Raw genomic sequence first — 27,912 nt, 5'->3', positions numbered from 1 at the left:
AAGGGGTAAAATGCACCCTGTTCAAATTTGCAGATGACACTAAGATGTGGGGAGAAGTGGGCACACTAGAAGGGAGGAATAGGCTGCAATCAGACCTAGACAGGTTACGGGGGTGGGCGGATGAGAACAGGATGGGTTTCAACACTGACAAGTGCAGAGTACTGCACCTGGGGAGGAAGAACCAGCAGCACATCTACACGCTGCGGAACTCCCCTCTCGTCAGCGCAGAGGTGGAAAAGGATCTTGGAGTCATTATTGATGCCAATATGAACATGGGCTGACAGTGTGGGAATGCGGTCAGGAAGGCCAACCACACCTTTTCATGTATCCACAGATGTATCTCAAACAGGTCCAAGGAGGTGAGCAGGACAGGCCCTACGAGGAGAGACCTGAACCTGTTCAGCCTCCACAAGAGACGGCTGAGCGGGGATCTAGTGGCCTTTTACAAACTAGTCAGGGGGGGACCAGCAGGCACTGGGGGAGTCCCTGTTCTCCTGAGCACTACCAGGAGTGACTAGAAATAACGGTCACAAGCTGGCAGAGGGTAGATTCAGGCTAGACATCAGGAGGCACTACTTCACTGTCAGGGCAGCTAGGATCTGGAACCAACTTCCAAGAGAGGTGGTGCTGGCTCCTACCCTGGGGGTCTTTAAAAGGAAGCTGGATAAACACCTGGCCAGGGTCATTTGACCCCAATACGCTTTCCTGCTACGGCAAGGGGTCGGACTTGATGATCTGCTCAGGTCCCTTCCGACCCTACCAACTATGAAACTATGAAACTATGACTCGAGGGGGGATGGCTATATTGACCCTTGCAAGTACCCTTGCAGGTAAACTCATGCATGAGGTATTGAGGGGATACACTCCTGATGCTTAACTTAGCTATACAGGGGCTTCCTAAATACAGAAATAACATGAGGATGCACCTATTGGATTCCTTACTGCATTTAGTCTCCTCTATAGAAGGAAAGGAAGGATTAAAAGGCATGCTGCAGCTACCAATGAAGAGTGACTCCACAGCTGTTTTGAGGAAAAAGGGATAGGATTTTTGCCTCTCATTTCTGACACCTCTGTAGTGGTCTGCCCACCTACTTGAACACAGTGGTGGTGAGTTAAGGATTTGCCTTTAAATGCACATGCACAGCAGACAGAATGAATGACCTGCAGTCAGAACATCCATAACAAGGAAAGATTTCAATCCGATATACTTTCCAACCAAGTCAGAGAAGAAAAGCATATATAAAATCCAGTGTGAAAATTAATTTGACAGCACTTAAAAATTAGATAATGGATTGATTGTTTTGTTAACCTGCAAATTTAGGAAGCTTGTAATACATTGCTTTATCTGTCTGTCTACATGGATTGTCACTACAGAGACTTCCACTTCAATCATTTTTGTCCAAACTTCTAATTTTGTTAGGATTAAAGTGATTTATTTCCCCTGGCTTTTTATGCTAGTTCTAGACATACATAGGCCAAATGAGAAAAATATATGTACTTAACCCTGTGTGTGTTATTGCTGATCATGTATAGTTTGGGATGTTTTTCTATGAGATAAAAACCTCCAAGCTCTTGATTACTTATCTGAAGAAAAAACCAATTGCTTGTTTATCAGATTGTGTTTCAGGGTAAAAAGTGTTTTGATGTTGCAACATGGTGATCCTTGCTCATACACGAAGGGGGAACTGAGAACTTCAGAGGCAACAAGATGGAATTTTCCTCTTGGATACCGGCAGGTATGTAGTTGAGTTCATCTTTATCTGGAGCACCGAGATCCAAAGTATGTAAATGTAGATGCCTCTTAGTACTAGATGCCCAAGATTCTCATTTCCTACATGCAATTGCAGAGCCTGGGAACACTGGCAGGCCATTTTTCTGGAGGGTTCAAGACTTTTCCCTACTAACTTTCAGTTTTCTAAGTGAAAGTACTACCAACCTAAGCACTCGATATTGCCTCAATCTCATCCAGATTCTGGTGAATTCATATCCTTATATATTTTGTTATTCAAAGAAATCAAACATTTTACGAATATTTTACTTAGTGGACTTTGCAACAGCCTTATGAAGTAAATATACATTATCACCATTTCACAGCAAGGAAATCGGAGGTACACAGAGATTAAGTGATTTGTTCTAGGTTTTGCAATAAAATGGTTATTTGTCAGTCCTAGTGATCAGTCTTGTGCTCTTAGCTCCGAGATACAACTCCTGCTTCAACATGAACATCCTTTTAACTGTGGAATAAAATAACTGGCCACTCTGTAAAACAAAATTCAAATTCAAATAGGATATAAGAACTGACCTGGTGTTACAGCCATGCCATTTCCATTAACTACCGGCCTCTCTTCTTCTTCCTCCTCGGGTGGTTCAATACCTGTCTTTTCCATATTGCTCACTGACTTATTTCGCTTCCGTTTGCCTTCAGCACTAGGTGTGGCACCTGGAAGGATCTGGTCTGTTACATTTAACAGTAGCGGAGCTGGGTCAGCAGGAGGTTTTGGAGTGCCGTAATAGTTGTCTGAAAATAAAATGAATATTAAATATTTAGATTTTTAAAAGGATAACTGCTCCTTCCTTTTCTGTTGGATCATGAGGAACTATTGATATCGTTTGGTGCAAGGCATGTTCTGTTGTCCCTTGTCAAAGAAAGTGCATTTTTTCTATGAGGTTCAAAAATTGCTTATTTTGAATGAAAAGCTAACTGATTTTTTGAAAGAGATAGGACAATCCAATTTCGCAACACTGTATCTCATGAAATAGGTATGCTTGGATACTTGAAGGGACCACTGACCATTTGGATATCTATTATGGTAACACACTTTATATTACATCACATCATCCAAGTGCCAGAAAAAGTCTATATAAACCACTGGTTGGTAGGCAAAATAATCTATTCCCATTGCTATACAGAATAAGGATGTAAATATTGTTAAAAAAAATTGCTTAGGTATGGCTGCTGCTGGGGGCTGTTCCCTGGCCCTTTCACAGATGGGAGAGGAAGCGATGGCAAGCCCTGCCAGACAACACAGCTCACACGAAGCCCCACACTGGGAGGGAGGAAACACCTGTGAACAAGCAGCTTATTGCTTAATTGACAAGTCATTTGGCTGCCCACTGTTTTGTTCTTTAACCTCATAGGTGATGGGCACACTAGTTCACCCTTGTCCCTCCCCTGCCCCTCCTCCTCCCTCCCTCCCCGCACCTGCCCTGCCTCCTGGTTCCTGCTGGGGCACTGCATGGCTTCGCTTCCCCTCTTCCCTGCTGGACTGCACCCTGCCCCAGTCTAAACGATAACCAGTAAGCTAACCAGTTATCACTTGGCTTATGAGTTAAATAATTAATCATTTAACCTTTCACATCCCTAATACAGAATTACAACACTTTAATAATGACTCCAAGAAATTTCTCTCTCCTCGATCAACATTTCTCCTGCTCATAGGCACACCTCCAAACTTGTAATAGTTTCTATTAATACATTTTGGAAGAAATATTACCCTTATGCTTCTGGGCATACATCAGTCTTTAACTAAAAAGAGATTTTGAGGAGAGGTCGCTCTCACCTTCCTCTGAATCATCTAGCATTTTTGGGGACAGGTTATTACACTAGATGGATCACAAATTGGATCTGACATTTCAGTTCCTGTTTCTTATGTCCCTATTTTCCTCAAACCTAGCAGAATCAAGTATCCATAATCTGTCTAACCTTCCCGCTCCCTCCCAAACTGTTTATGTATTCAATTAAGGAAGAAAACAGCAAAGAGCGATTCTAACACCCACACAAGGCACAGGGACAAAAATAACAGCAGAGTTACAAAGCTACATTTTTTGCAAACAAGAATTACATTTGGTGCGGATGTTTGGTAAGGGTGTCCATGGTGAGTGCACTGGGAAAATGATTTCTCACAATAACTAGCTTTTAAGAGGAGAGCATGGCAAATTGTGCATACAACTCCTACTAGAAATGCTGACCTGTTTACATAACTCTGGGGAATTTTCCAAAAGGCTAGGAACCTATAGTAAGGCTACTTATCACCAGTGCGCTCATGGCTTGCTTAAGCGATTCTTAGGCCCTATAACACTTTTATGGTTTTCTACCTTCTGGTTTTTTTTTTACTTTTATAGCTTCTGTATGGTCAAATAATAACAGTAGCAGCTTCCAAAACATATGCTCACTTTTAAATATGCTACCTAGAGAGATAATGAGATATTCTTTGATCAGCAAAATATCATAAGGTATATCTAGTAAGCAATGTTGATATTGCTCCGACAAGAGTATTTCTTGTGTTTTGCAAAGCAGTACAATGCTCAGTCACTTCACCACTTCAGTACAGATAAGTAATAAGTATCTCCAACAACTGCTGAATGGTCTATGAATTGTCACAGTGGATTAGAAGGTATTTATTCAGAACAGATGTTTCCACTAGGTAAATATTCTGAAGTTAATGGTCCTCAATCTTAGAATGATCTTAATGCAATTGTGTATTTTAATACTTTAATATTGGTTAAATATTTCTCTCTCCCTTCTTTTTTCTTTTAGAAATTATTTTAGCATCTTTGAAAAGTATCAAAATTAGGGAGGGTCTCAATCAGTTTTTGAATCTGAAGGTGCATTGACTTAATTATTCACCAGTATTTTTGATAGTGGCCAAAAAAGATTGCTTTGAAACTAACACTTATTAAAAAAAAGACTCTCTCACCTGTATGGAAACTCCAAATTCATTTCTATATTTCCTTAACTACATATTACCCATGTTGGTGGATTTCATGCCTTACACCTATTGTAAATTTTTAAAGGGATAGGTTTCTTCCTTTTAAAAATTTCTCCTCTACCTTAAACACTTCACTAGATCAAAAGCGTTCCATTTCCATGACAGCCTACAGTATCATAAAGATTGTCACATGATTTCATGAGCTGCTGCATGTAACAACCACTGGTACAAAAGTCCACTCTGATACAAATGCTCAAGTTAAAAGTACAGTGGCATGGCTCTTTTGTGCCTTCTTTCTAGTCTTCCCATTTTCATAAAAAGGCAAGTGCAATGGTAAAACTATGGCAGACAAGGTTCTTTGGGTAAATCCAATATCTTTTATGAGACCAACTGAAATAGTTGGAAAAATGGTAAAACTATATTTTTATAGGTCATTGATAGATTGGGATAATCTGTTATGCCATAACTAGCATATTTGTAAGCCTATGAAAACATTGTGAATGATAAGTAAAAAGACAGGCACCAAAAAGATTGTCTAAGTACAGAAGATATTTGCTCTATTTCTGGAAGTTAAATAGCCTTCTCTCTCAGACCCACAATATGTGTCAGAAAATCCTTAGGGAGACAGAGACATAATACACTGAGAAAAGATTTTCTATGAATGTAACAGGTTTCAAAACACAAGAGACATCACTGTACATTTAAGATTAGAGCCTGAGAAGGCTGCATTCTTTTTCTTTTGAATCAAAAACTCAGTATAACTTGCACACTCTGCTCTCCAAAACAAAAGCACATAGTATTTTCCTTTTCTATAGTAAAGTACTCATATAACCTCAAAGTGAAGCTTGCTGTATTGTCTAATCCAAAAACTCCTCCAAAACCTGTCCCATCTAGATCATTTCTTATTCTGTCTTGCATTCAAGTTGGTTTTTAAAATTTTCCTGTTTAAAAACAGCTACTCTGATGTCAGTGGTGGAATGTCCAGGAAGGTTAAAACTGTTCTTAATGGACTTTTGTGCATTTCTGGAACTGATGTTAGGTCAATGTCCATGCATTCTTTTAAAGAGGGCTTGCTTGCCCTGTCTGTCCAAAGTACACAGCAGAGGGGCACTATAAACAGGTGATAGTGTGTATGACATTGGTAGAAGAGCAGATGAATGTACCATGGATATTATCATTCATGTTATTTGCTCCATTGAAGATATGTTCTGTGTTGATGAGAGGGCAGAGCTGGCATCTGAGTTTGTGGAAAGCTCTGATGGCTTGTTGAGAACTGGAGTTAGGTAGTCTGTTGTTGGAGAAACATTGTTTGAAGTTGGGAAGTTGCCTGTAAACCATGACAAGTTGTCCTCCAAGGTTACCTTGGGATGGTCATCATTTTCTGGGAGGGGTTGAAGGTCATTAATAACATGTCCAAGGAATTCAAACTGAGGACTGTTGGTTGATGATCAGAAGGATACTTTTGTCCCTGTCATGGGGTTGGTATTGTAGTAGGCTTGACTGGGATCTGAGTATAGCTTTGTTGATTTGACAGGTTATGGTTTTGGGATTGCATTGTAAACATATGAAGCCCTGCTCCATAAGGTGTGCATCTCAGCCAGTGGGGTCAGGGAAAAAACAGTTGTAAAAGCAAAGGTTGGCTATAGATGATGGAACTGGTGGTATGCCTCGGCTGAAAGCTGGTGGCATGGAAGTAGCTGTAATGGTTGGTTGTTTTCAAATTTAGTGTAGATGTGATATGGTCATTGCAAAGTTTCACAATGGTATCCAAAAGATGAATTTGATGGGTGGAATACTCAAGAATTTGTTTAATGGAGAGATGGAAGCTGTTAAAAATCTGATGGAGTTTCTCTAGAGATTCCTTTGATGTGTCAAAATGAGAACTAGCTCAGTGATGTACCTTAAGAATACTATGTGAATAAGAAAGCAGTTGCAGAGGAAACCTTCTTCAAGGTCTGTCATAAATATACTGGCATACTGGGGGCCATGCATGTGTCTATGGTAGAACTGTTCATTTGTAGGAAGCCTCCACAGCTAGTTTAGTAAGCTGCATTCTGGATACATTTTGGGCTCAACAATATTGTGTTCCATATCTACATATGGCAATATCAATACTTAAAGAGTGTGCCTGCATCTGCAAAACTCTGCATAAACAAGAATTAAATGCCCCTACAAATAGCTCTACACGAGGCTCCACATTTTGTGAATTGTAGGCCAAATGTTTAAAGGGTATTTAGATGCCTGAAAAAGATTTCGGAGGTAGCTAAATACCTACAGGCAAGGTTGTTTGGGTAGATGTGATATCTTTTGTTAGACCATCTGAGTAGTTGGAACAAAGTTCTTAGCAACCTTTCGGGCACAAGCACCCTTCTTCAGGCATAGGGAGACTCCATAGCTGTTCTGAGATCTCCAAGCAATGAAATAAGCTAGAAGTGTGACAGGAGATCAGTGAGAATGTAAATAGGTGGAAATTGGGAAAAAAATGGGTAGAGAAGGGTGGGGAGGGGGAGAACAAGGTGGAAAATGGGTGAAGGAATGTTAACGCTAAGCAAAGGAGACTCAGAGTAAATTGATGGAAATTAGGAAAACAAAGGATAGAGAGGGAGGGGAAGGGAGGAAATGGAGGAAAAATGTAAATAGTAACATTCAGGCAGGTATCTGGTGAATCAGATGTCAGGCAGGTTGTAATGTGTCATAAATCCAATGTCTATATTGAGTCCATGATTTTTTGTATCCAGTAGATTTATGAAGTGAAGTTCGTAAGCTCATCTACAAAAGGTATTCTGTAAGTTTCCTTTGAGAATTAGAACTGAGAGGTCCGAGAGGGAGCGACTGTCTTGTGTTCAAGACAATTGTTTGAATGTTTCAATGATGTAATCACAGGTAAACCATTCAGACATATTTCACTTTGTCATGGGGCAAACTTAGCACTTTTTATCCCAGGAGCCTTTTTAGGGTTTATCCTGGGACAAGGGACACGGATATCTGAACAATCTGAAAATGTTTTTTCTGGGGTCAAATGTGATTTTTTTTGTGTATGTGGAAGGGCCCAACCCTCAGCCTACTCTGACCGTTTCCCTGGTGATGGGATCTGCTGGTGTTTTTAGCAAAGCTCCATTTATATCTTTATTTCCAGCTGTGGCAATAATCCTCTCTCCTATGCTGGAATGAAAATTCTTCAGTTCTAACAGCTCGATTGGTTAATTTCACAAAAGGAATCTGATTAGATCAAAACATGCCAAATGCTGCAATAAAATCCTCTCAGGAACAGGATTTCAAGCAAAAAACATCCCCTCTTGGCAGGTGACACCACTAGTCTGAGTAGGTTGTCACTAGGGTCTTCCCTACTTGAGGGCAGCAATCTAGGTAACAATAAAATGATTGTCTTCATGTGATCCCAGTTGTCTGTTTTTCTGAAAAAGCATGGATGGCAACTCTAAGAGACACTGAGAATGCTTACGTTTGATTCAAAGAAGACATGCAAGATTCCTCAGGAGCAACACAGACAGAATACTGCCAATACAATAACCTTGTTCCCCTTCCTGATGAGAGAGATCCTGATCAGATCTTTCAGATGATACTTAGGAAGGAAATAATTAAGAGGATGAAGTATTTCTTTTCTTGACCAAAGCTTTAAGGCCTAAGCAATTCAGCATGTTGAAGAAAACATTTTTTATACTTATCTCGCTTCCTGCCAAGCTATGAGTCATTACTGAAAATAAAAGTTATATTTCTAGTGGTTATGAAGGGCCATCACCATCACAGTGAAAAATAAAAGAGCTAGAAAAGTAAAAAAAAATTACAGAAGAGTATAGATGTACTTGAACCAAAAGCCCTGATACAAATGCCTGTGTCTGGTTCGCAGAGGATTTTCTAGAGTGGGACTTGCCAACTTCTGAGTGACTGGGGCCACCTCCTCTTTCTCTCCCCTCAGCTACATTATGCTAGCATCCCCATGCCCTGCATGCCATGCCACGTAAGCTGCCCCCCAGTTCCCATAGCTGGAGGCAGGAAACAGAAGATAGAGCAGGGAGTGGGAGCTCAAAGACATCATCAGCAGCAGCAGTTGTAGTGATGGGGTGGGACTGGTTTATGTACCAGGGGCCCAGGCACCACAGGTTAACTCCTCTGGGGCTGGATGCAGCCTGCGGGCTGCCAGTTGGACAGTCCTATTCCAGAACTTCCAGGGATGGCAGACTCCTAGCTTCACTTAAAGAGCCTGCAAGCCCTGGCTTGACAGGGCTTCCCCACAGCTATAGAGCCTGGGGCTCTACTGCCAGGACAGACTACATGGCTGGCTGTCCTAGAATTATGGAGTTGAGAATCAAATATTGATTCCAAAGAACTGGCAGTTTCCAAGGAAACTTTCATTAAAATATTCCTGACCAGTTGTAAGCCTAAATATTGTGCATACTTTTTGCCTAATGAAACAGTGTTTTCGAATACACAGGAATAAAATATATTGAAAAACTGCAGACGTTCTCTCACTTTAGAATTCTTATAACTGCTTTATAAAATTCCAGAAGAGGAAAACAGTACATAGACATTGTTAAAATATAATGAAAACTGTATTTTAACAAAATTCAAGACAATTACCACCTCCTTAAGGAAGCCACTCAAACTGCTATTCACCCACTCAACCAGGGTGAGTAATTTATTTTGATGGGTGACTATACCATAATTAGGGGTTTTTTTTAATCGCGACAGTAAGAGTGGGTGAATAGTTTTTGTGCTCGGGTTCATAAATTTTGATGATGATTTTGCAACGCTGCCTGATGAATTGGAGCAGCAGATTTTCAGTTCCTATATTAAAGTGACTGGCATACACAAACAAGGATTTGAAAGGGCTTTCCATTTTAAATGCCCATTTTTTATTACTTGTGTTTGTGGTAGTGCTTGGTAGAGATGCCAGGAAAAGTTTCTGTCTAGTTAGCTTAGGGTCTCAAAGAAAGGTTTTTTGTTAAAAATATAGAATCATAGAAAATTAGGGTTGGAAGGGAGCTCAGGACATCATCTAGTCCAGGGGTGGGCAATTATTTTGGGCGGAGGGCCGCTTACTAAGTTTTTGCAAGCCATTGAGGGCCATATGACAGGCAGCCAAGGGCAGATAAATATAAATTTTCTAAACGTTTTAGGGGCCCTGTGGGCCACATTTTGCCCACCCCTGATCTAGTCCAACCCTCCGCTCAAAGCAAGATCTTCCCCAGCTAGATCATTCCAGCCAGGGCTTTGTAAAGCTGGGCCTTAAAAACCACCAAGGATGGAGATTTAACCACCTCTCGAAGCACTGGAACAGGTTACCTAATCACTCTCCTAGTGAGACAGTTTTTCCTAATATCCAACCTAACCTTCCCTTGCTGCAACTTGAGACCATTGCCCTGTGTTCTGTCTGTCATCTGTCACCAGTGAGAACAGTTGAGCTCCATCCTCTTTGGAACCAGCCTTCAGGGAGTTAAAGGCTGCTATCAAATCCCCTTTCAGACTTCTCTTCTCCAAACTAAATAAACCCAGTTTCCTCATTCTCTCCTCATAAATCATGTGCCCTAGCCCCTGAACCATGTTTGTTCTCTGCTGTACTCTCTCCAAATTGTCCACATCCTTCCAATACTGGGTGTGGGGAGAGGAACTGGACATAGTACTCCAGATGTGACCTCACCAGTGCAGACTGGAGTGGAATAATCACTTCCCTTGATCTGCGGGCAACGCTCTTACTAATGCAGCCCAGTATGCAGTTAACCTTCTTGGCAACAAGGGCACACTGCTGGCTCATATACAGCTAACTGTCCACTGTAACCCCCCTTTTCTGCAGAGCTGCTGCCCAGCCAGTCAGTCAGTCCCCAGCCTCATAGTATCATAGTGTCATAGTGCTTAGGTTCAGAAGGGACCTAGACACATCATCAGGTCCGACCCCCTGCCCCAGGCAGGAACGGTTGCCGGTGTCATATCAGCTCAGCCAAATATCTGTCCAGCCTCCTCTTGAAGACCCCCAAGATAGGAGAGAGTACCACGTCACTTGGGAGTCCATTCCAGATCCTGGCAGCCCTAACTGTAAAGTAATGCCTCCCAATGTCCAGCCTGAACCCTCTCTCTAACAATTTGTGGCCAATATTCCTAATAACCCGGGTGGTGCCTGGGGGAACAGAGCCTCCCCCAATTCCCGGTGGTCCCCCCGGTGACTTTGTAAACGGCCACCAGATCCCCTCTCAGCCTTCTCTTGTGGAGGCTGAATGGGTTCAGGCCCTTTAGCCTCTCTTCGTAGGGCCTGCCCCACTGCCCCTTGACCATGTGAGTGGTCCTCCTCTGGACCCTCTCAATGCTAGCCACATCCCTCTCAAAGTGCAGTACCCAGAACTGGATGCAGTACTCCAGCTGTGGCATGACCAATGCCGCATAGAGGAGAAGTATCACCTCCTTGGACCTTCTTGTAATGCATCTGTAGATGCATGACAAGGTGCGGTTAGCCTTACTGACCACATCCTCACATTGGTGGCTCATGTTCATCCTGGAGTCAACAATGACTCCAAGATCCCCTTCTGCCACTGCATTGACAAGAAAGGTGTTCCCCAGCCTATAGGTGTGTTGCTGGTTCCTTCTCCCTAGATGTAGCACCTTGCATTTGTCTGCATTGAATTCCATCCTATTCTCATCTACCCACCTCTGTAATCTTTCTAGATCTAGCTGGATTCTGTCCCTTCCCTCCAGCATGCCCACCTCGCCCCACAACTTGGTGTCGTCAGCTAATTTGGATAGCGTGCTTTCCAAACCCACATCCAGATCTGTGATAAAGATGTTGAACAGTACAGGCCCCAGGACCAAGCCCTGGGGGACTCCACTGACCACATCTCTCTAGGTCAAAAACGACCCATCCACCACCACTCTCTGGGTGCGACCATCTAGCCAATTTGCCACCCATCTGACTGTGTAGGCATCAATGCCACAGTCACCAAGTTTTTTTAAGAGAATGTGGTGGGAAACCATGTCAAACCATGCCTTCTTAAAGTCCAGGAAAATGACATCCACCCCGACACCCTCGTCCAGGCACTTTGTGACATTATCATAAAAAGAAACCAGGTTAGTCAGGCAGGACCTGCCCTCAATGAACCCATGTTGGTTGCCCCTGAGGATTACCTCCCCTGCTGGGCACTTGCAGATGTGCTCCTTGATAATTTTCTCAAAGTCTTCCCAAGGACCGAGGTAAGACTGACTGGCCTATAATTGCCGGGGTCCTCCTTTCTCCCCTTCTTGTGTAATGGGGACCACATTGGCCCTTTCCCAATCCTCTGGTTCCTCACAGAGCCATGCCAGGGGCTCCACTATGACCCCCACCAATTCCCTTAGCACTCTTGGGTGAACAGCATCTGGACCTACTGATTTAAACACCTGTACCTGTACCTGTGCATGGGATTGTTCTGTCCTAAGTGCAAGACTTTGCGCTTGTCCTTGTTGAACCTCGAGCTTTCTTTCAGCCCAATCCTCCAATTTGTCTAGGTCACTCTGAATCCTAGCCCTACCCTCCAGTGTTATCTAGTACACCCCCCCAGGTTGGTGTCATCCACGAACTTGCTGAGGGTGCAATCCATCCCATCTTCAAAATCATTAATGAAGCTATTTAACAAAACTGGTCCCTGTACTGACCCCTGGAGCACTCCAATTGATACAGACTGACACCTAGACATTGTGCCATTGATTACTACCCCCTGAGGCTGTCAATCCAGCCAGCTTTCTATCCACCTTACAGACCATTCATCCAACCCACACTTCCTTAACTTGCCTGCAAGAATGTTGTGCAAGATTATATCAAAAGCCTGACTAAAGTTAAGGTATATCATGTTCACTGCTCTTCCCTCATCATGTTGAAAAGGCATGACTTGCACTTGGAGAAATCATGCTGACTGTTCCTAAGCACCTTCTTCTCTAAGTGCTTAGAAATGGATTCTTTGAGGACCTGTTCAATTATATTTCCAGGGCTTGAGGTGAGGCTGACTAGTCTGTAGCTCCCTGGATCCTCCTTCCTCCCTTTCTTAAAGATGGGCACTATATTTGCCCTTTTCCAATCATTCAGGACCTCCCCCAAACAGCCTTGAGTTTTCAAAGATAATGGCCAGTGGCTCTGCAGTCACATCAGCCAACTTCCTCAGCACCCTTGGATGCATTGCATCTGGCTCCATGGCCAGACGCAATTGCATGGTGATAATTATACTTCTCAACACCAAGCTTTCTTTTTGTTCTTCTTAAATATTAAAAATAAGTCTAAACCTTCAGTAAGATTTTTGCAGTTCATCTTCAGAAAAGAATCTCTACTTTTGGAAACAGATTAAAGAACACGGAAACATTTTTTTCTTTTTCCTAATTAAAACTGTGAATCAGATTGCTGAGCTCTCTAAACCTAGCTGTTAAATTTAAGTCTGAATTAAAGGTTCAAATTAAAATTCATTGAGTTTGAGAAAAATGTAGAATAGGTCAGGAAAGCAATGACACAATATACAGAAATAATTTCATGCTTAAATACAGAGAGATGACATCAAGCTACTGTTTCTTTCAGCTTATAGGTTGAAAAAATACTGGAGGGGCTGTGGCTGCTCCCTAAAAAACTGCTTTTTATGCACACTATTTCCTGACTTACCTGCACACATTGGACTTGAGTGTCATTTGCCATAGGTGGGCAGCTGGACTAGAAGTAGATGTTCTAGAGACCTCAGTTTTCTCCTGGGACCCAATAATTCTGGGTTATAATGACTTAATTCTTCTGAGAGTGCCTACAGTGCATTCCTTCCCCTTCTTCTCTGAGACATGCTGGCCACCTTTTGTTCTCCACTCTCATTGTATTCCAATTATTTTTATAAGATTCTTTACTTCTTAGGCCAAAGGCCAAGAAAGGATGGTATAAGTTTGCCCATATTAAATAAATCATATTTACCAGGATGCAAATACATTCATATTTGTTATCATCCATAAGACATGGATAGGCTAAATGAAATGTCCACAGAGAGAAGTCAAAAGATGATAAGATGCAGCCCCTTTGAACCAAGATTTTTTTTTAAACTGTTGATTCATGAACTTCATTTTCTGGGTATCCACCTTCAGATTCTTAAAGTGATTCCAGTTTGAAAAAATGATGAAGACACTGGAAGTGCAGCAAGCAGCTCCTGGGAGCAGGGGAGCAATCTCTCAGTTCCCACTGCAATTGTGGAGCTGGGAGCTGCCTGCCACTGGGGCGGGGGGACATTGTCCCAGCTGGGCTCCGAGCTTGGAGCCCACCTGAGCAGCAGTCTCCTGCTCCCTGCTGCCCAGCTGAGTGAGAGCAAATTTGCTACTGGTTGGCTGTGTACATGTGTGTTACTGCTTAGTAAGTACTCCGCGGTTAATGTGCTACATGCATTTGCAGGTAGAAAATTAACCACAGCATAGACTAATTTACTGTGCAGTAAGCATCTGCCCGTGTAGATGGTTATGCCTACTGTGAAATAACTTGGTCTACTGCACAGTAGAGCATCTCATCTAGATGTGCCCAGTGATTCCAAGCTTAGGTAGTGTATCTTTTAGTCATCAGCAACATTATCTTGATTAATTTAATTTGAGACACATGGAAAACTGATTTATAACCTAAATATACACAACAATGTACAAAATTACAAGCAGGAAATAGAAAGAGCAATTCCAATTCTGCAGCATTACCTTTACTTTTAATTCTCACTTAGACCATAGCATGTGAATAGAAAGAACCCTCCTAAGCACTAAATCTTTTATAGAAGGGATATAACATCTCAGATGTAAGACACTGGAATACCATGCTCCGTAGGTGTAAATACATTTGCTATAAAGTAACTATGTATCATCCTGTTTCATGTTCAGGTGGAGAAGGAACATGCTTGTTTCCAAGACTCCTGAGAGATTAAGGTCCTGGTTATTTCTCCCTGATATTTTTTAAGGTTGTGTTTCTTTGTGGTAGGTAGAAGAAATCAATTTTAGACAGTAATTTGGAACAGAGATTACTTCTTTTTGAATGCAGCAGTTACATTTACTATGGACTAGAGGCTGGGGCAGTAGTGGGGGAATGGGGACTCCCTGCTGCATGCCCCCTCAGCTTGCTGGCTCAGGACTTGGTGAGGGGGCAGGCCAGGTCTGTACAGTGGGGGCCTCCTTTTCCTCTACCTGCTGCCCAAGCCTCCTGACACCCGCAGGCAGGAGCTGCAGCTCAGGGCTGCCTAGCCTGACTTTTCACTGTTCTGGGAACTGTGGGTAGGGGGGAATGGATCCCCCCTGAACCCCCCCCCCCCCCTCCAGCCTGCTAGCTCAGGTCTTAGGGGAGGTGAGCCAGATCCATGTGGCAAGTGGGGGCCATTTCCCTCCTCCCGCTATCTCCAGTTCCCAGTGCAATGAAAAGCTGGTCCAAGGCTCCAAGCTGCAGTGGTCAGGAGGCTTGGGCTGGAGGGCAGGGGAAACAGAGTCCCCCATGTTGTGCCAGCCCAGCCCAGTCCCCTACCCCCCCCCCCAGCAGACATGAGCTTGCAAGCTGGGAGGGGGGCTCACACGGCAAGGGGGCAGGGCTGTGGAGAGGGGCTGCTCCAGCAGCCTCCTGGGAGGCATGTGGGAGTGTCCCCATCTTGCTGTCCTTAGCCAGCGCTGCCTCCATTGAAAAGCTGCGGACAAAGAAGGAGACAATGGAGGGAGAATACAACAGAAGCAGATAATATGGTAAATGATCTTGAGAAAATCAAGCAGGAATTTCCTACCTTATAATTTAACAAAATTAAAGGTGAATGTCAACTGTGGAACTCATTCCCAAGGGAAGTTGTTGAGGCCAAGAATTTAAGGGATTGGATTACCAGGATATCCAGAATTATTAAAATTAAATACGATTTTGTGAATGAGAAATTAAATTTCAAGAAAATCCAATCGCTAAGGTTGGAGAGTCTAATGAAACCCAGTGTGGTGATAAGATTACCCTACCTGCCTATTGCAGAGCTCTTATAACTTTCTTAGAAGTATCTGACATTGGCCAGAACTGTAGACAGGATGTTGGATCTTAGGATCGGATACGGTATGTTAATTTGTATGTTCCATTGTTCATAAGCGTATTTTTTTAAAAGCTCTTTTTATAGATACCTTTTTATAATTTCACAGTGGCATTTTCAGCGGATTGTAGTTTGAATTCTGTTTCTTCAGCTGCCAGTTGACAACCTCAAGGAAGGCCTCTAGACTGCTTATTTTGGCTGACATTTTCCTCAACCTTGTTTTGCAAGTCAAGACAGGGTTCCCTGTAGCCAATCAGTTTTTGTATTCATTTATTCAAGCTGTTTCTGAAGCAAGCTATCTTGCCAAACCAGAGAGGTATGTAGGGAATCCTTGCCTTATGTGCTAAAAAGAGAAGGCACCTGCAGATTGTTTTGGGTAGTCAGCATGTACACCTTGAAGAAGTGAGGCATTCCCAGTTGGTTCTTCCTTTTAGGAGTTGTCAAAATAAATCAAAATAGTTCCCATGGGTTCCAAATAAAATGTGTGCTAAGAAACTTCATGAAGACTGCAGAAAAATGATTGTAAAGTTTGCTCACATCAATACAAAGAATATTTTCCCAAGGAACATTCATTAAGGTTAACTCCTCAATTGTAAATAGTGTAGGAATAGTTAATGCAGAGCTTCTATTTTCACTTTCCCTTTCAGCCATGTAGGCCTTCTTTTCACAATGTATTTTTTGCTCAACTTATTCCCACTTCGAGCTAGATAAGACAATACAAGTAAAAATTCTAACTTTTTGCACTGGCTCCTGAGAATTTTGGTCAATGCCTAGCAGTCAAAAGCTTGTCTAATTTTATCCTGCCCAGGCAGTTGATCCCATAAATTATATTACACCTAAAAAAATCCTTGCCTCTCAGTCAATACCTTTGTCATTAACCAGTTTAGGCTATATCCTAGGGAATTCCAGCACTTTCAACTAAATTAGGACTCTAGGGTATGATCTGAGAATCCACAGCATTCATAAAGGCTTGGAAAAGTCTTCCAGCTGTGTTTTGACTGTTCTTTACCTAGGTAGAAAAATAATATTTCAGATTTTGAAAAATGGTATTCGACTCCCTCAGTACGATTCAGAGTTCAGATCAGAGATAAACGCTGGGGATAAGGTAATTCAGGGTGCTTGAATTTTGACAGGGAAAGTTACAGCTAACTCAACTATGAATACTTTCACTAGCCAATTTTATTTCAGTGAATAAATAATGAGGCAATTACAGTAAATTATTCTATACAGAATTCATATCTATCAAGTACTTGGTATGTATGGGATTTTCTCTAATTGTTTGACTCTCAGAAGTGGTTGAGAAATAAAAATAGCAAGTAGGTTTCACGTGGAATTTAGTTAGAAGTACCCATAGTTATTAAAATGTATTGCTTAACAAATATAAAATGGGCCATAACATAAACCCCAAGTCCAGGTCCCTGTGCCTTAGGAAAGCTTTGCACTTTATATCAAATTCTAAGCTTCATGTCTCAGGGTTTCTCTCTGTAGTGCTTTATAAGTGTTTTCATGAACAGCACTCTAGTTGTGCATGCTATACTATAACACACATTGCCAGCTCAGAAGAGCACAGGAAGGATACAAAACAGTGAGGCTAGAGAAGCTTGGTTTTTAGATGATCAGCAACAGAGAACAGATTTATAAGAGGGCTGAGGTGCTCAAATGCGACTTTCATACGGTCTTGGCTAATGGACTGAAGGGAGTTCATCAACTATTTCAGAACAGAACTAAAGTAAAAAAGAACTGTTCACCATTTAGCTAAATAAATTTAAATAATATGAATTAAAGAACGTGGTTGAAAGTCTGAGCTTTCCTGTTCTTTTCTGTCAAGGACAGCCAAATGTTTTTGATGTGTGGGCTACACAGTCATTACAGATTTGAGCAACATCTACAACTGTCCAGGTGCTTCTTATCTCCCTCTCTCTCACTGACACACTGCACAGCCCCAAGCTGCTTTATTTCGGCTGGCCTCGCTTTGCCTGCCAGCTTTAGTTCTCATCACACACACTCTGCCTGAGACAAAACACTCTTCTGCTTTGTCATGCACACCTCTAGACTCAGCCCTATTAACCGGGGAAAATGAAAGGAGGCAACAAATCAAGTAACTGCACCAGCTGCTTCTGTGCGTCTTGACTGCTATCTTGAGAACTGCACCTACAAAAATGTCTTGTGCACTGCTGAGTGCTTGGCAGGTCCCTGACAAAAGCTGGAGGGAAGGCCCTGCTCTGGCCTTACAGAGAGCTTGCTTTACAGGGGGGCAGAGTGGGAAAAAGGCTTCTCAACCAAGCATGTTAACCCAAAGCATAAATGAAGAGATGTTCTTTAGGTAAAACACACATTTCTTTTAGTCTCTGCAATTACGCAGCTCTTTTGCTGTTGACCCACCGACACATTTCTGTCCTGTGACACAAAATAGCGAGCTTCAATTGTACACCACTATACTATTCAAAATAAAACCTGTGCTGTACTCTCCAGTGTTTTAATTACAGTAAAACATTCCACAAAAGACTATTCTGATTCAGAGCGCTCATCCTGTCAAGAGAACTGCTACAAATATGCAAGACGCGGTTCATGCTGTGCATTGGTGAGAATCAGGAATGAATCCAGGGAAATAAAAGGAAACGTGCCCACATAAAGCAGCTGAGAAGCAGCAGAGAACCAGTGATGAACCTCCATGAAGCAGCTGATTTTTGCTGATTTTTTGAGTAATTACTTGAGACTGTGTTCACTCCAGTAAATAGCAAGTGTTTGAGTTTTAATTTTTATTAGGGAAGGAAAATAGCTTGGAGAAGTCACAAAGCAGTAATAACAACACTGAGCACTTAGGCAGCGCTTCATATTTCAAACTGGTTAGCAAATATTAACTAATTAAATTATCTCTGATTCATACAAAAGGAGACAAGGAAGACATACATAGAGACACAGCAATTCTGGCCTATACCTAGTTTTGTAATTATGTAAGTAGGCCTGAATTAAACTTCACCAACACAGCTAAGATGGAGACAGCGAAAGGGGCTAAACTAGTCCTGAGGAATGGCAGCCCAAACCACAGAACCGGCTATGTAATGCCTAGTGCCAAATTAAGTATTTGCTTGTAAGTGGTCACTTCTTCTTTGTAAGCTGAACAGAACACCTGAGCGTAGCACTTGGCTGAATAAATAGCAGCTGGGTTTCATAACTCAGAATACCTATCACTGCTTAGCTTAGTAATGACTGTCTTGAGATGCCTGGAGGCATCTGATTTATAATACATTCACAGTAGTAAATCTGTCTAAATTGATATCCAAAGGGCAATTAAAATCAGAATCCAGACCAGAATCATTAGATGATTTAAACAGGAATATCACTGATACCGGTTCTTTTTAAAAGTACATTGTTAACATTAGGAGCATAAATGTTAATTAGAGTAATGACTTCATTCAGCAATTTCCTTTTTACGAGACCATTTGGATTAGACTCCAACTCCTCTCTTTGAAAGGGCAAGTTCTTTTTAATTAGGACAGCTACTCCATTGGAACAAGTAGTAAATGAGGGAAAAGAAAGGTCTACCCTGGCAGAGTGTTTTTTCCCCTTAAGTTTTCACAGATTTTTCTCTGTGTTAGAAAATCAGTTTTCTGCAGAAAATTGCACTCTGTTGGCATGCAGCTGAATGCACATTTTTATGGGCTTTTATTTGGTCCCCAGAGATTTTCATACTGGATTCTATGGACATCATAGGCCAAATCCTTCTATTCGCACATTCAAGTGTACAAATCAGTTGCTTTCTACTCCACTGTACCATCCCCCTAAGGGTCTGTGCTGGAGTGAATTTCTGAGCGAGACACATGAAGCAAAAACTGCAAAGATTAGCTTTTTTAATTTCATGCTTCTCCCAGCCTTCACACTTATATTGACTTGCGTTATGCATAAACACTGAATTGGGAGAGTAACCCCTTCTCTTAGCAACAGTGACATACAGAGCTTTCCACAATGTCGGGCAATTGCCATTTCCTCTCTGGAGGGCCTGGAGATAGGGATCAAGGCTGGAGAACTCCAGAATTAGAATCAAATGGTAAGCAAGAGATGGAGTGAGGAGTAGCCTCCGTGGTGAACTCTCATTCAGGCACAGAGGGCCCCTCTAGATGTTCAGGTAAAGACGTGATAGAATCTGCCATGCCACATATTGGATCACACATGCCTCAGACCCAATCACATCTTATTGCTGGTGCAGGGAAAGCCTGGGATCATGATCCTGGGCTTCTACTTTGCTGACAAGGAGCAGACTCCCATGGCTGCGAGTGCTGCAGCTGACAGACCTCCATGCATTGCCATGGCTGTGGGTCCACAGCTGACGGCACTCCCAGCTGCAGAATTGCATGGAGTGATGGCACAGCCGTGATGGCACGGTTTGCAGCTGCGGTGGTGCATGGTGCACCCCTGTGGTTGAGACCCTGTCTGCTGATGGGGCTTCCAGCCACAGGGGAGCATCTGGCTATGTGTTCAACTAATGGTGTGATAGGAAGGGGCCACAAAGTTATTCCACATATTTTGGAATAACTTTGTGGTTTATTCCTGGTTTGATCATACCATTAATCGACTGAATGTGTGGCTGGGTCAGAACTTAAGACACAATTAACTGGTTAATCGTATCTTAAGTGTAATGTATAGATGGGGACAATGAGACAGTACTAGTGAGATGTGAGCTGGGGAGAAGGCCACGATTGTCTGTGCTGAGACATCAACTATCTACCAAAAAGAAGCAGTAACAGTGGGATAATATAAATGTCCTGGATTGTAGAGTATGGGGAAGACAAGGATAGTAGTTCCTCTTTTTCCTTTACTTATGCCCTTCTCCTTCTGAATGGATTTGCAGAGGAGTCAGTACCAAAGCATGGGTCTAGAGTCAGTGCTGAGGGTGAAGATACTGAATAAGAAGTAGAGATAGGGATGCTCCCTGTACTAATTAAAACTCATTAGGAATCCTCAGTGTGATCTTTGGTGACCCTTTTGATTTAGATAATACTGATATTAATGGTGATGCCATGTAACAGTGAGGACATTCTTGCCTTGGTTCCATGATAGAGGGCACAGCTCAATGTATTTTGTCACTTAAATCAGAAGACTGATGTGGAGGCCAGACTTATTACTCTTAAGCAGGCCTGTGGCTGCATTATAGTGGACTTTGAGAATCGGAGTCTGAAGCGAATACAGATATGTCAAAGCCAACACTCGATGAGTGGGTTTCATCCAAACCCAGTAGGGATCGGCTATGGGTGTCAGTCTTCAGCATGGCTGACTGACGAGTATCTATTGAAATCTGTATAGCAATTGGGGTCTGCCTCAAAGGATAAGTGTAAGGTATGTATGCTAAAATATTTTATACAATCTACAAAATAGTAACAGCTACTCAGGCAAGGAAAGATGTAGCCTGAGGGCAGAAAAGCAAGCTCTGTTCACTTTCTATGGCAAAACAGAAGAAATGAACCCCACCAGACACTTGATATCACACTGAGTAAAATATCTCAGATACCCCACAATGAACACATTTTTTCGAAGTAGTTACAGCTTAACAGCAGGCACCATGCCCACAGGTGGTATTATACAAAGTCCTCCAAGAACAATCTTTTTGGATGGTTTCCAGAACAATCTTTAAGAAACTGCTTTTCCTGAGATAATATTCAGGCAAAAAATTTGGATCTAATTTTTGCTTCACACCAGTGTAAATTAGGAGCAATGTAAGTCAAAGCTATGTTAGTGTGAGTGACAAAAGAATCTGTTCCCTCATGCTGAAAAACAGCTGGCGCCATGATCAACCCACTGGCTCATGTCACACTTGGTCCATGTTTTCAAATACTAAATGCTGCCTATGGGAGGCAAAAGATGAAGAAAACTCAATACCTCTTTTGTAAGCCGTACCAAATTCAGCCCATCTGCAAATAACTTTTGATGGATATGTGCCCATTCACAACACAGCTGAATTTGACCCAATGTCTCTTAAAAAATCTATAGAATTCCATGTGTAAAAGTATTTGTTGTGCCAGGTGATCAGTAAGGGCACACTAAGGTTTTCATTTCATTGTGCTAGATACGAACTAACCCAATTTGATAATGGACTAAAGGAGTTGCCAGCTGCTATTTTAAAATAAGTGAGTAGTTTAAGCCTAGTTATAAGTAAACAGGTGTCCCCGACACAAAAAATAAAATACAATTGATACTGTTTGGTATATTTGCTTTTTAAACCGTCAGCAGGAGGTCAAGGATAGAATGAACTTGGAGAATAAAACTGAATGATATTCCCACTCCAGAGACAGTCTGAACAGGTTGAGTTCACACAACCGCTATTACTGCTTACTATTCCACAGAAAGAAAGGATTTTGCTTGGCTGTAAATTCAATGCTTTAACGAACACTGAATTCACTTTTAAAAAGCTTAACTTCAGCTGTTAACCATTTTGTCCAGAATGACCTTGAAAGCTGCTGCTGTGTGCCTTTAACCAAAGCAACATTTTAGGATGTGCTGCACCAGTATTTTACTTCTGCAAAATTTCTGCATAGCCTTTAAAATACTGAATTCCTACACATACTTTCAAATAAACTACATTTACTGCTTTTACAAAAGTCAAGTGCATTTCACTTACTAGAATCCACACTCAGCAAAAGCTATTTTTGGATAAAGTTACAGAAACAGTGGCATAGCACGTTTACAACACAAACCAGCAAACCAGGAAATTGGATTATGATAGTTATATAACAAATTTAACTCAATCCACTGTAAAGGAAATACAAGTGTCTTATTACCTTTGAAACTCTTGGTCTTTGCCAGTCCTGTCATAATCTCAAACATTAAGCTGCCTCACATGTTATTCCTGAACCTCTAGCAGAATGGATTTATCCCCTCAGAAAGTGCAGCCTCTGGTGAATGTGGATTAAACACAAATCTATCACTTTAGCTGTCTTGCTGTCCAATGTACAAAAAAACTCTTGAAGTCCAAAGTCTCTCTGGATCCATGGCTAATTGGCCTTCAAGGGATAGCAAATATGTAAAATAAAATATGCCCTGTCCTTGTTGCTTAGGTGAAAAGGTAATTGAGAATATTAAAGAGCAAAATGCCAAATATAAGGGCAGTATGTGAATTTGGGAATTATGAGCACTTGTTAACTAAAGCAGAAAGTCAGGATCACTTTTACAAGTACTTCCTGTAACATGAAATGAGATTTTGGATAAGGAACTTCACCTAGTGATTCATCAGTGTATCAATTTGTGAAATGGGGGTAATTCTGGGATTTTATGGAGTAATTAATTGCCTGAATATTACTTTAAATGCCTTGCATGAAATACAGTTATTTTTATTGCTTGAAAGATTTGAAGTGGATCGTCATGAGCATGAATTACTTTGACTTATTGACTATGATTTATGGTTGCTATGAGTCATCACCTGACTACATGTTTAAAGATCAGGATTTGTTGTTCTTTGTTTTGGTTATTATTTATAAGAAAAAAGAAAATACACCCATAGAAGATTTTCACATATGTTTAATTTAAGTAAGACTTTCTAACATCTACTAACATGAGACTGGGGCACCAAAGACAATAAAACCTAATTCTACAGAGTAATATTTAAAGCTTTGAATAGCTACTGTTTATATTACCTTCTTTCACTCTATTTTTAAACTTTCCAACAATTAAATTTTATTTTCCAACTGCAGAAATAAAGTGCTATTTGCATGAATCAAATTACATTTTAATTTTGTTAATAAAAATATAATTGAACACATTTTAAGAATGTATGTATTGCCAAATATACAAGAAAGACTAAGGCTCAGATTCACAGAGGTATTAAGGTGCCTACCTCTTATTTTTAATGAGAATTATTACATTTTTCTCAACATATTTTATAACTAAATTATCAGGATTGAGAGTTTCCAGCATTATTAAAACCTTAGAAAAAGTACAAAAGATACCCTACTTTTACTGATTATATAGCTTATTCTTTGTTCTTCTATAATACTTTCTTTCTGGGTTTCCTAATGGGTTTTATAAATATAGATTTAACTTCACAACAGCTTTGTGAGAGAAGTATCATGACAAAAATGTAACAAATGCAGGTGCTTAAGATTAAGGATCATATTGTAACCTCCTTCTGCACATGTGAAAACTCATAGGTACTTTTCTACATGCACGCGTATGTCTGCACACACTCAGAATTAAGTTTAGTTTTCAAGATTCGGAGCATTCAAAAGTGGAGTGAAAACTGAAACTGCAATGGGGCAGCTGGCTATAGCTGTTATGAAGGTGAAAATGTCTGGAGGGTGGGAAAGAAGAATGCAGAGACAGAATATTTTACAAGAACCGAGGAGGTCAGTGCATAGTTATATCGAAAGTCTCAGGCACAATTATTGCGGTGAAAAGCCATTACATTACCACCCTTGGCATTATAAAAGCAGACGGTGCAGCACTGTTCTCTGGGACTATGATATGCAGATTTTAAATGGACATTTTACATTTATAGACTAAACAGACGGCTCGTCCCTTCTGGGATACTTCTGTTATATATGGTTGCTAAGCAGCCAAGTCCTCACGTGCACATAGGCTCTATTTGCCATGTGATAGCTGAGTAGAGCGCACATGTCTCACAGGGATGTTTTTGCACCTGTGCAGTCTCCTGACAGACTGCAACACTTTCAGACCTTGAGCCCAGGGTTGTGGGACACATCCACACCTGTCATATTAGAGTATGACAATAGCTCATTAACATATGCAGAGTAGCCCTGCACTCACAACACTGCCCACCACATAGTGTCACATTGGCAGCAACATGCTGAGAATGCTAAAACTATTAGGATGGCCCCATCTGTTGTGAATGCTGAGAATGCCAGAAATATCATATTCACCCTCTCAGTCATGTATCACAGCACTGCACTGGACCAGTTGGGACTCCTGACCAACTATCTGAGGACAGAAGCAGGCTCCCACAATACAAGGATCCAGAATGTCCTGCTGTAGTTCTGCTCTGAAGGGAGAATGAGCTGGGGCACTAGGAGAAGCTTTTGAAATTGAAAGCATTTAGAGTTGTTACACATGGGAGCACTGCAGGTAATCATGAATGTTTATATACAAAATGCCACTTTAACCCAATCTCATCTCCTCTCAGGAGGCATAATGGCCGCAGCATTACGCTAAGAATCAGAAGATTTGCTTTTCTTTCCATCTGTGACTTTGGGCAAGACACTTAGGCTAGGGACAGACATTGCCGTACACATAAACTGGTTTATGTGATCAGAAACTGGTTCAAACCTGTAACAGAACAGATGTTCAGTGCACATGAACCAGTTTGAAAATGGGTGAAACCGGTCTGAGATAAACCTTGTTAAATGTAGTATTAGACTTAACTGATTTGGGTCAAACTGGTTTATGCAATGTCTGTCCCAGACCCCTTGCTGGTTTAAGTTAAACCAGACTCCCTCAGCATCCCAGCATGCTCTCTGGGCTGGATGTGGCTCTCTGCAAGCTGCTCCCCCATCCCCTTCACCACGCCCTGCTAAACAGGGATTATTCCCCCATCCCCTCTGCCTTACACAGACACCTCTCAGCATTAGCTAGCAGACCACATGCTGGCTACGGTCCCATGCTGTGGCAGAGGAGACACAGGCAGTATCAACAGTTAGCTGGTAATGTCCCTCTGTTGTTTTCTTAATGGGGTGATAAACACTAAGGGGTGATAAACACTGTGTTATCAATTCCCTGCTGGGCTGGTTAGGACTGGGGGAACTCCTCCCTAATCAGAGCTTCCTGTCAGGGCCTGGCCATGCCCCCTCATCTCAGCAGTGTGGAAGGGAAGGGAGGCCTACTCTAGCTTCCCCTGGCTTTTAGCTTGAGCCATTGCAGGCATGTGCCTGCATTTCTGAGATGTCTGTACAGTTACAAACTGATTCAGCCTAGCCAGGTTAGGCTAACCTGCAAAGATTGAATCAATTCAGGCTCAGGCTTTTTGAATGTCTGTCCCTAGCCTTAATGTTTACTGCTCATTTTCCCTCCCGCATTTTGTCTCTATTATCTATTTCAACTGTAAGATTTTCAAGGTCAATAATAGATTTCACTGCCTGTTTTAGACTTGTTGCCATCTAGGGACAACTGGAAATCTGTCTCTAAAAGTATTATGGATGTAAAGACTCTTGAAGGCATCACAACTAGATTCATAGATTATAAAGCCAGACAGGAAAACTATGACAAACTGTTCTGGCCTCCTGTATGACACTGGCCATGGGACTTTCCTGAACTACATCCTGTTTGAAATGAAACATCTCTTTGATAAAAAAAAACCTGTCTCAATTTAAAAACTGCTAGTAAAAGAGAATCCACTGCAAAATACTATTAATTAAACATCACTAGTGGTTAATTTAAGCTTCAATCTAAACATTAGATCTTGTTCTAGCATTGTCCCCTAGAAACCTGTGCTAATCAAATTTGTGTAGGTGCTTACAGAGTATGACCAAATCACTCATTAGCTTTTTCTGATACATTAAACAAATCCTTGTATTCCCAAAATTAATTGTATTTCTCCATTGAGGAGAAACCCCACAATCTCTGGGTTCTCCTTTACAAGTTGACGCTTCTTTTCTATCTGGGAGAACTCCTAACATCTCTGATTTTTCCTTTGCCTGATGAAGGGCGAGCATGCCCAAAAGCATGCAAAGAAAAAAAAATTGCAACTATTTAGCTGGTCTAATAAAAGATATTGCCTCTGCCCCATGAGTTTTGTCTGCCACAATTAAGCATGTTTTTCAGTCCCTTCTGACCCTTCTCTCAACATTCACCAATTTATCAGCATCCTGCTCAAATTGTGTGTATCAGAATTAGATACCATCTTCTGCAATGGCTGCACCAGTGCTAAAGACAAAGGCAACATAACTTTCCTACTGCCTACTCAATATTCTCCTGTTTAAGGATTACATAAAGCCCTTTCGGCCACAGTGTCACATCACATTCAGCTGATAACTGCTCCTGTCCCTTCAGAGGCACTGCTTTCCAAAATAAATTCTTCAATTCTGTAACTCTGCCCTACATTTTCTATTTCTTTTAACAGCTTTACATTTGGCTATATCAAAATGTATATTATTTGTTTGCACTCAACTTATCCGATGATTGAGATCATTCTGTACACGTAATCTGTCTTCTTTCTTATTTACCATACCCCTAATTTTTCTGTCATCAAAAAGCTTTCACCCATTGTTTTATGTTTTTTTCCAAGTCACAAAAATGTTAAGAAGCCAAGAATCGGTTCCTGCAGGACACCACTAAGGACATATCCACTCTGAGAGTGCCAAGGTCTTCTTGTCATTGCGTTACAGAGTTAAGTGGATTTGCATTTTTTTGCAAGTTCCATTATCTAGTCTGGTTGCTCTCAGTAAAGCCGATCCAGAAGGACAGAAACTATGGCACAATGCAGAATTCCTTCTCAGTCTGCTGTTGAAAACCCAACCTGCTCTCATTCCATTCAGCTGTAAGTTTTGTTTGTACAACAGTAGAAGGACAAGCTGTCATTTGTGCGCTGCTTGAAGACAATCTGCATGAATACAGTATCTGAAATAAAAAGTTATGCAACAATGGAAGTGCTGAATTGGCAGAATATGAGAACTCAATTGATATATGCTCCAGCAAGGGCTTCTGGCCTGGGACCGTGTGACTGCACCTTGCTGAAAACTTAGGTAAGGGGGTGGGGGAAAGCAGAGAAGAAGCTGGTGTGGAGCATGGGGAAAAGCGACCCCTCATCCGCCCCATGGTCAGTGCTCCCTGCTGCACCCACTCGCAGCCTGAGCAGGCACAGGCAGCCCCATGCGGGTTGCAAGTGGCTGCAGTGCAGGGTGCTGGCCACGGAGCAGGGTAGCAGCTGCTTTTCCCATGCTTAACACCAGCTCATAACCCAACCCGCTGCCAGCCTGGGCCCTGCGCTGGCTCTGGGCTTGCTCGTTGGGGCTGCGCTGCGGCAGCAGCTGCTGTGCCCCCCCCCACCGCTTGCTGTGCTGGGCACTGTTTGCTGCTGCTTCCTGCCTGGAGCTCGCTCACTGGGCAGCACAGAGGCAGTGGTGGCAAACGCTGCCCAGTGTGGCAAGCAGGGGGGGCGCAGCTGCTGCCATTGCGGCGCAGCCCTGATGGGCGAGCCCGGAGCCGGCGCAAGGCCCAGGCTGGCAGTGGGGGCGGGGTACAAGCTGGGG

At 42.0% G+C, this 27,912-nt stretch overlaps 1 protein-coding gene across 1 annotated transcript in view; it reads right to left on the bottom strand.

Annotated features, from left to right (window-relative positions):
• The window catches only part of MAGI2 (membrane associated guanylate kinase, WW and PDZ domain containing 2), an 880,265-nt gene that overhangs the window by 431,912 nt on the left and 420,441 nt on the right, over nucleotides 1-27,912 (bottom strand). The window contains exon 4 of the mRNA XM_025209602.1: nucleotides 2,303-2,518. Coding sequence (XP_025065387.1) covers nucleotides 2,303-2,518 — 216 coding nt within the window. The remainder of the gene's footprint in view (nucleotides 1-2,302; nucleotides 2,519-27,912) is intronic.

The sequence above is a fragment of the Alligator sinensis genome, unplaced genomic scaffold, assembly GCF_000455745.1.
Source record: "Alligator sinensis unplaced genomic scaffold, ASM45574v1 scaffold670_1, whole genome shotgun sequence".
Lineage (NCBI taxonomy): Eukaryota > Metazoa > Chordata > Crocodylia > Alligatoridae > Alligator > Alligator sinensis.
This window is presented reverse-complemented; position numbering and strand designations above follow the sequence as displayed.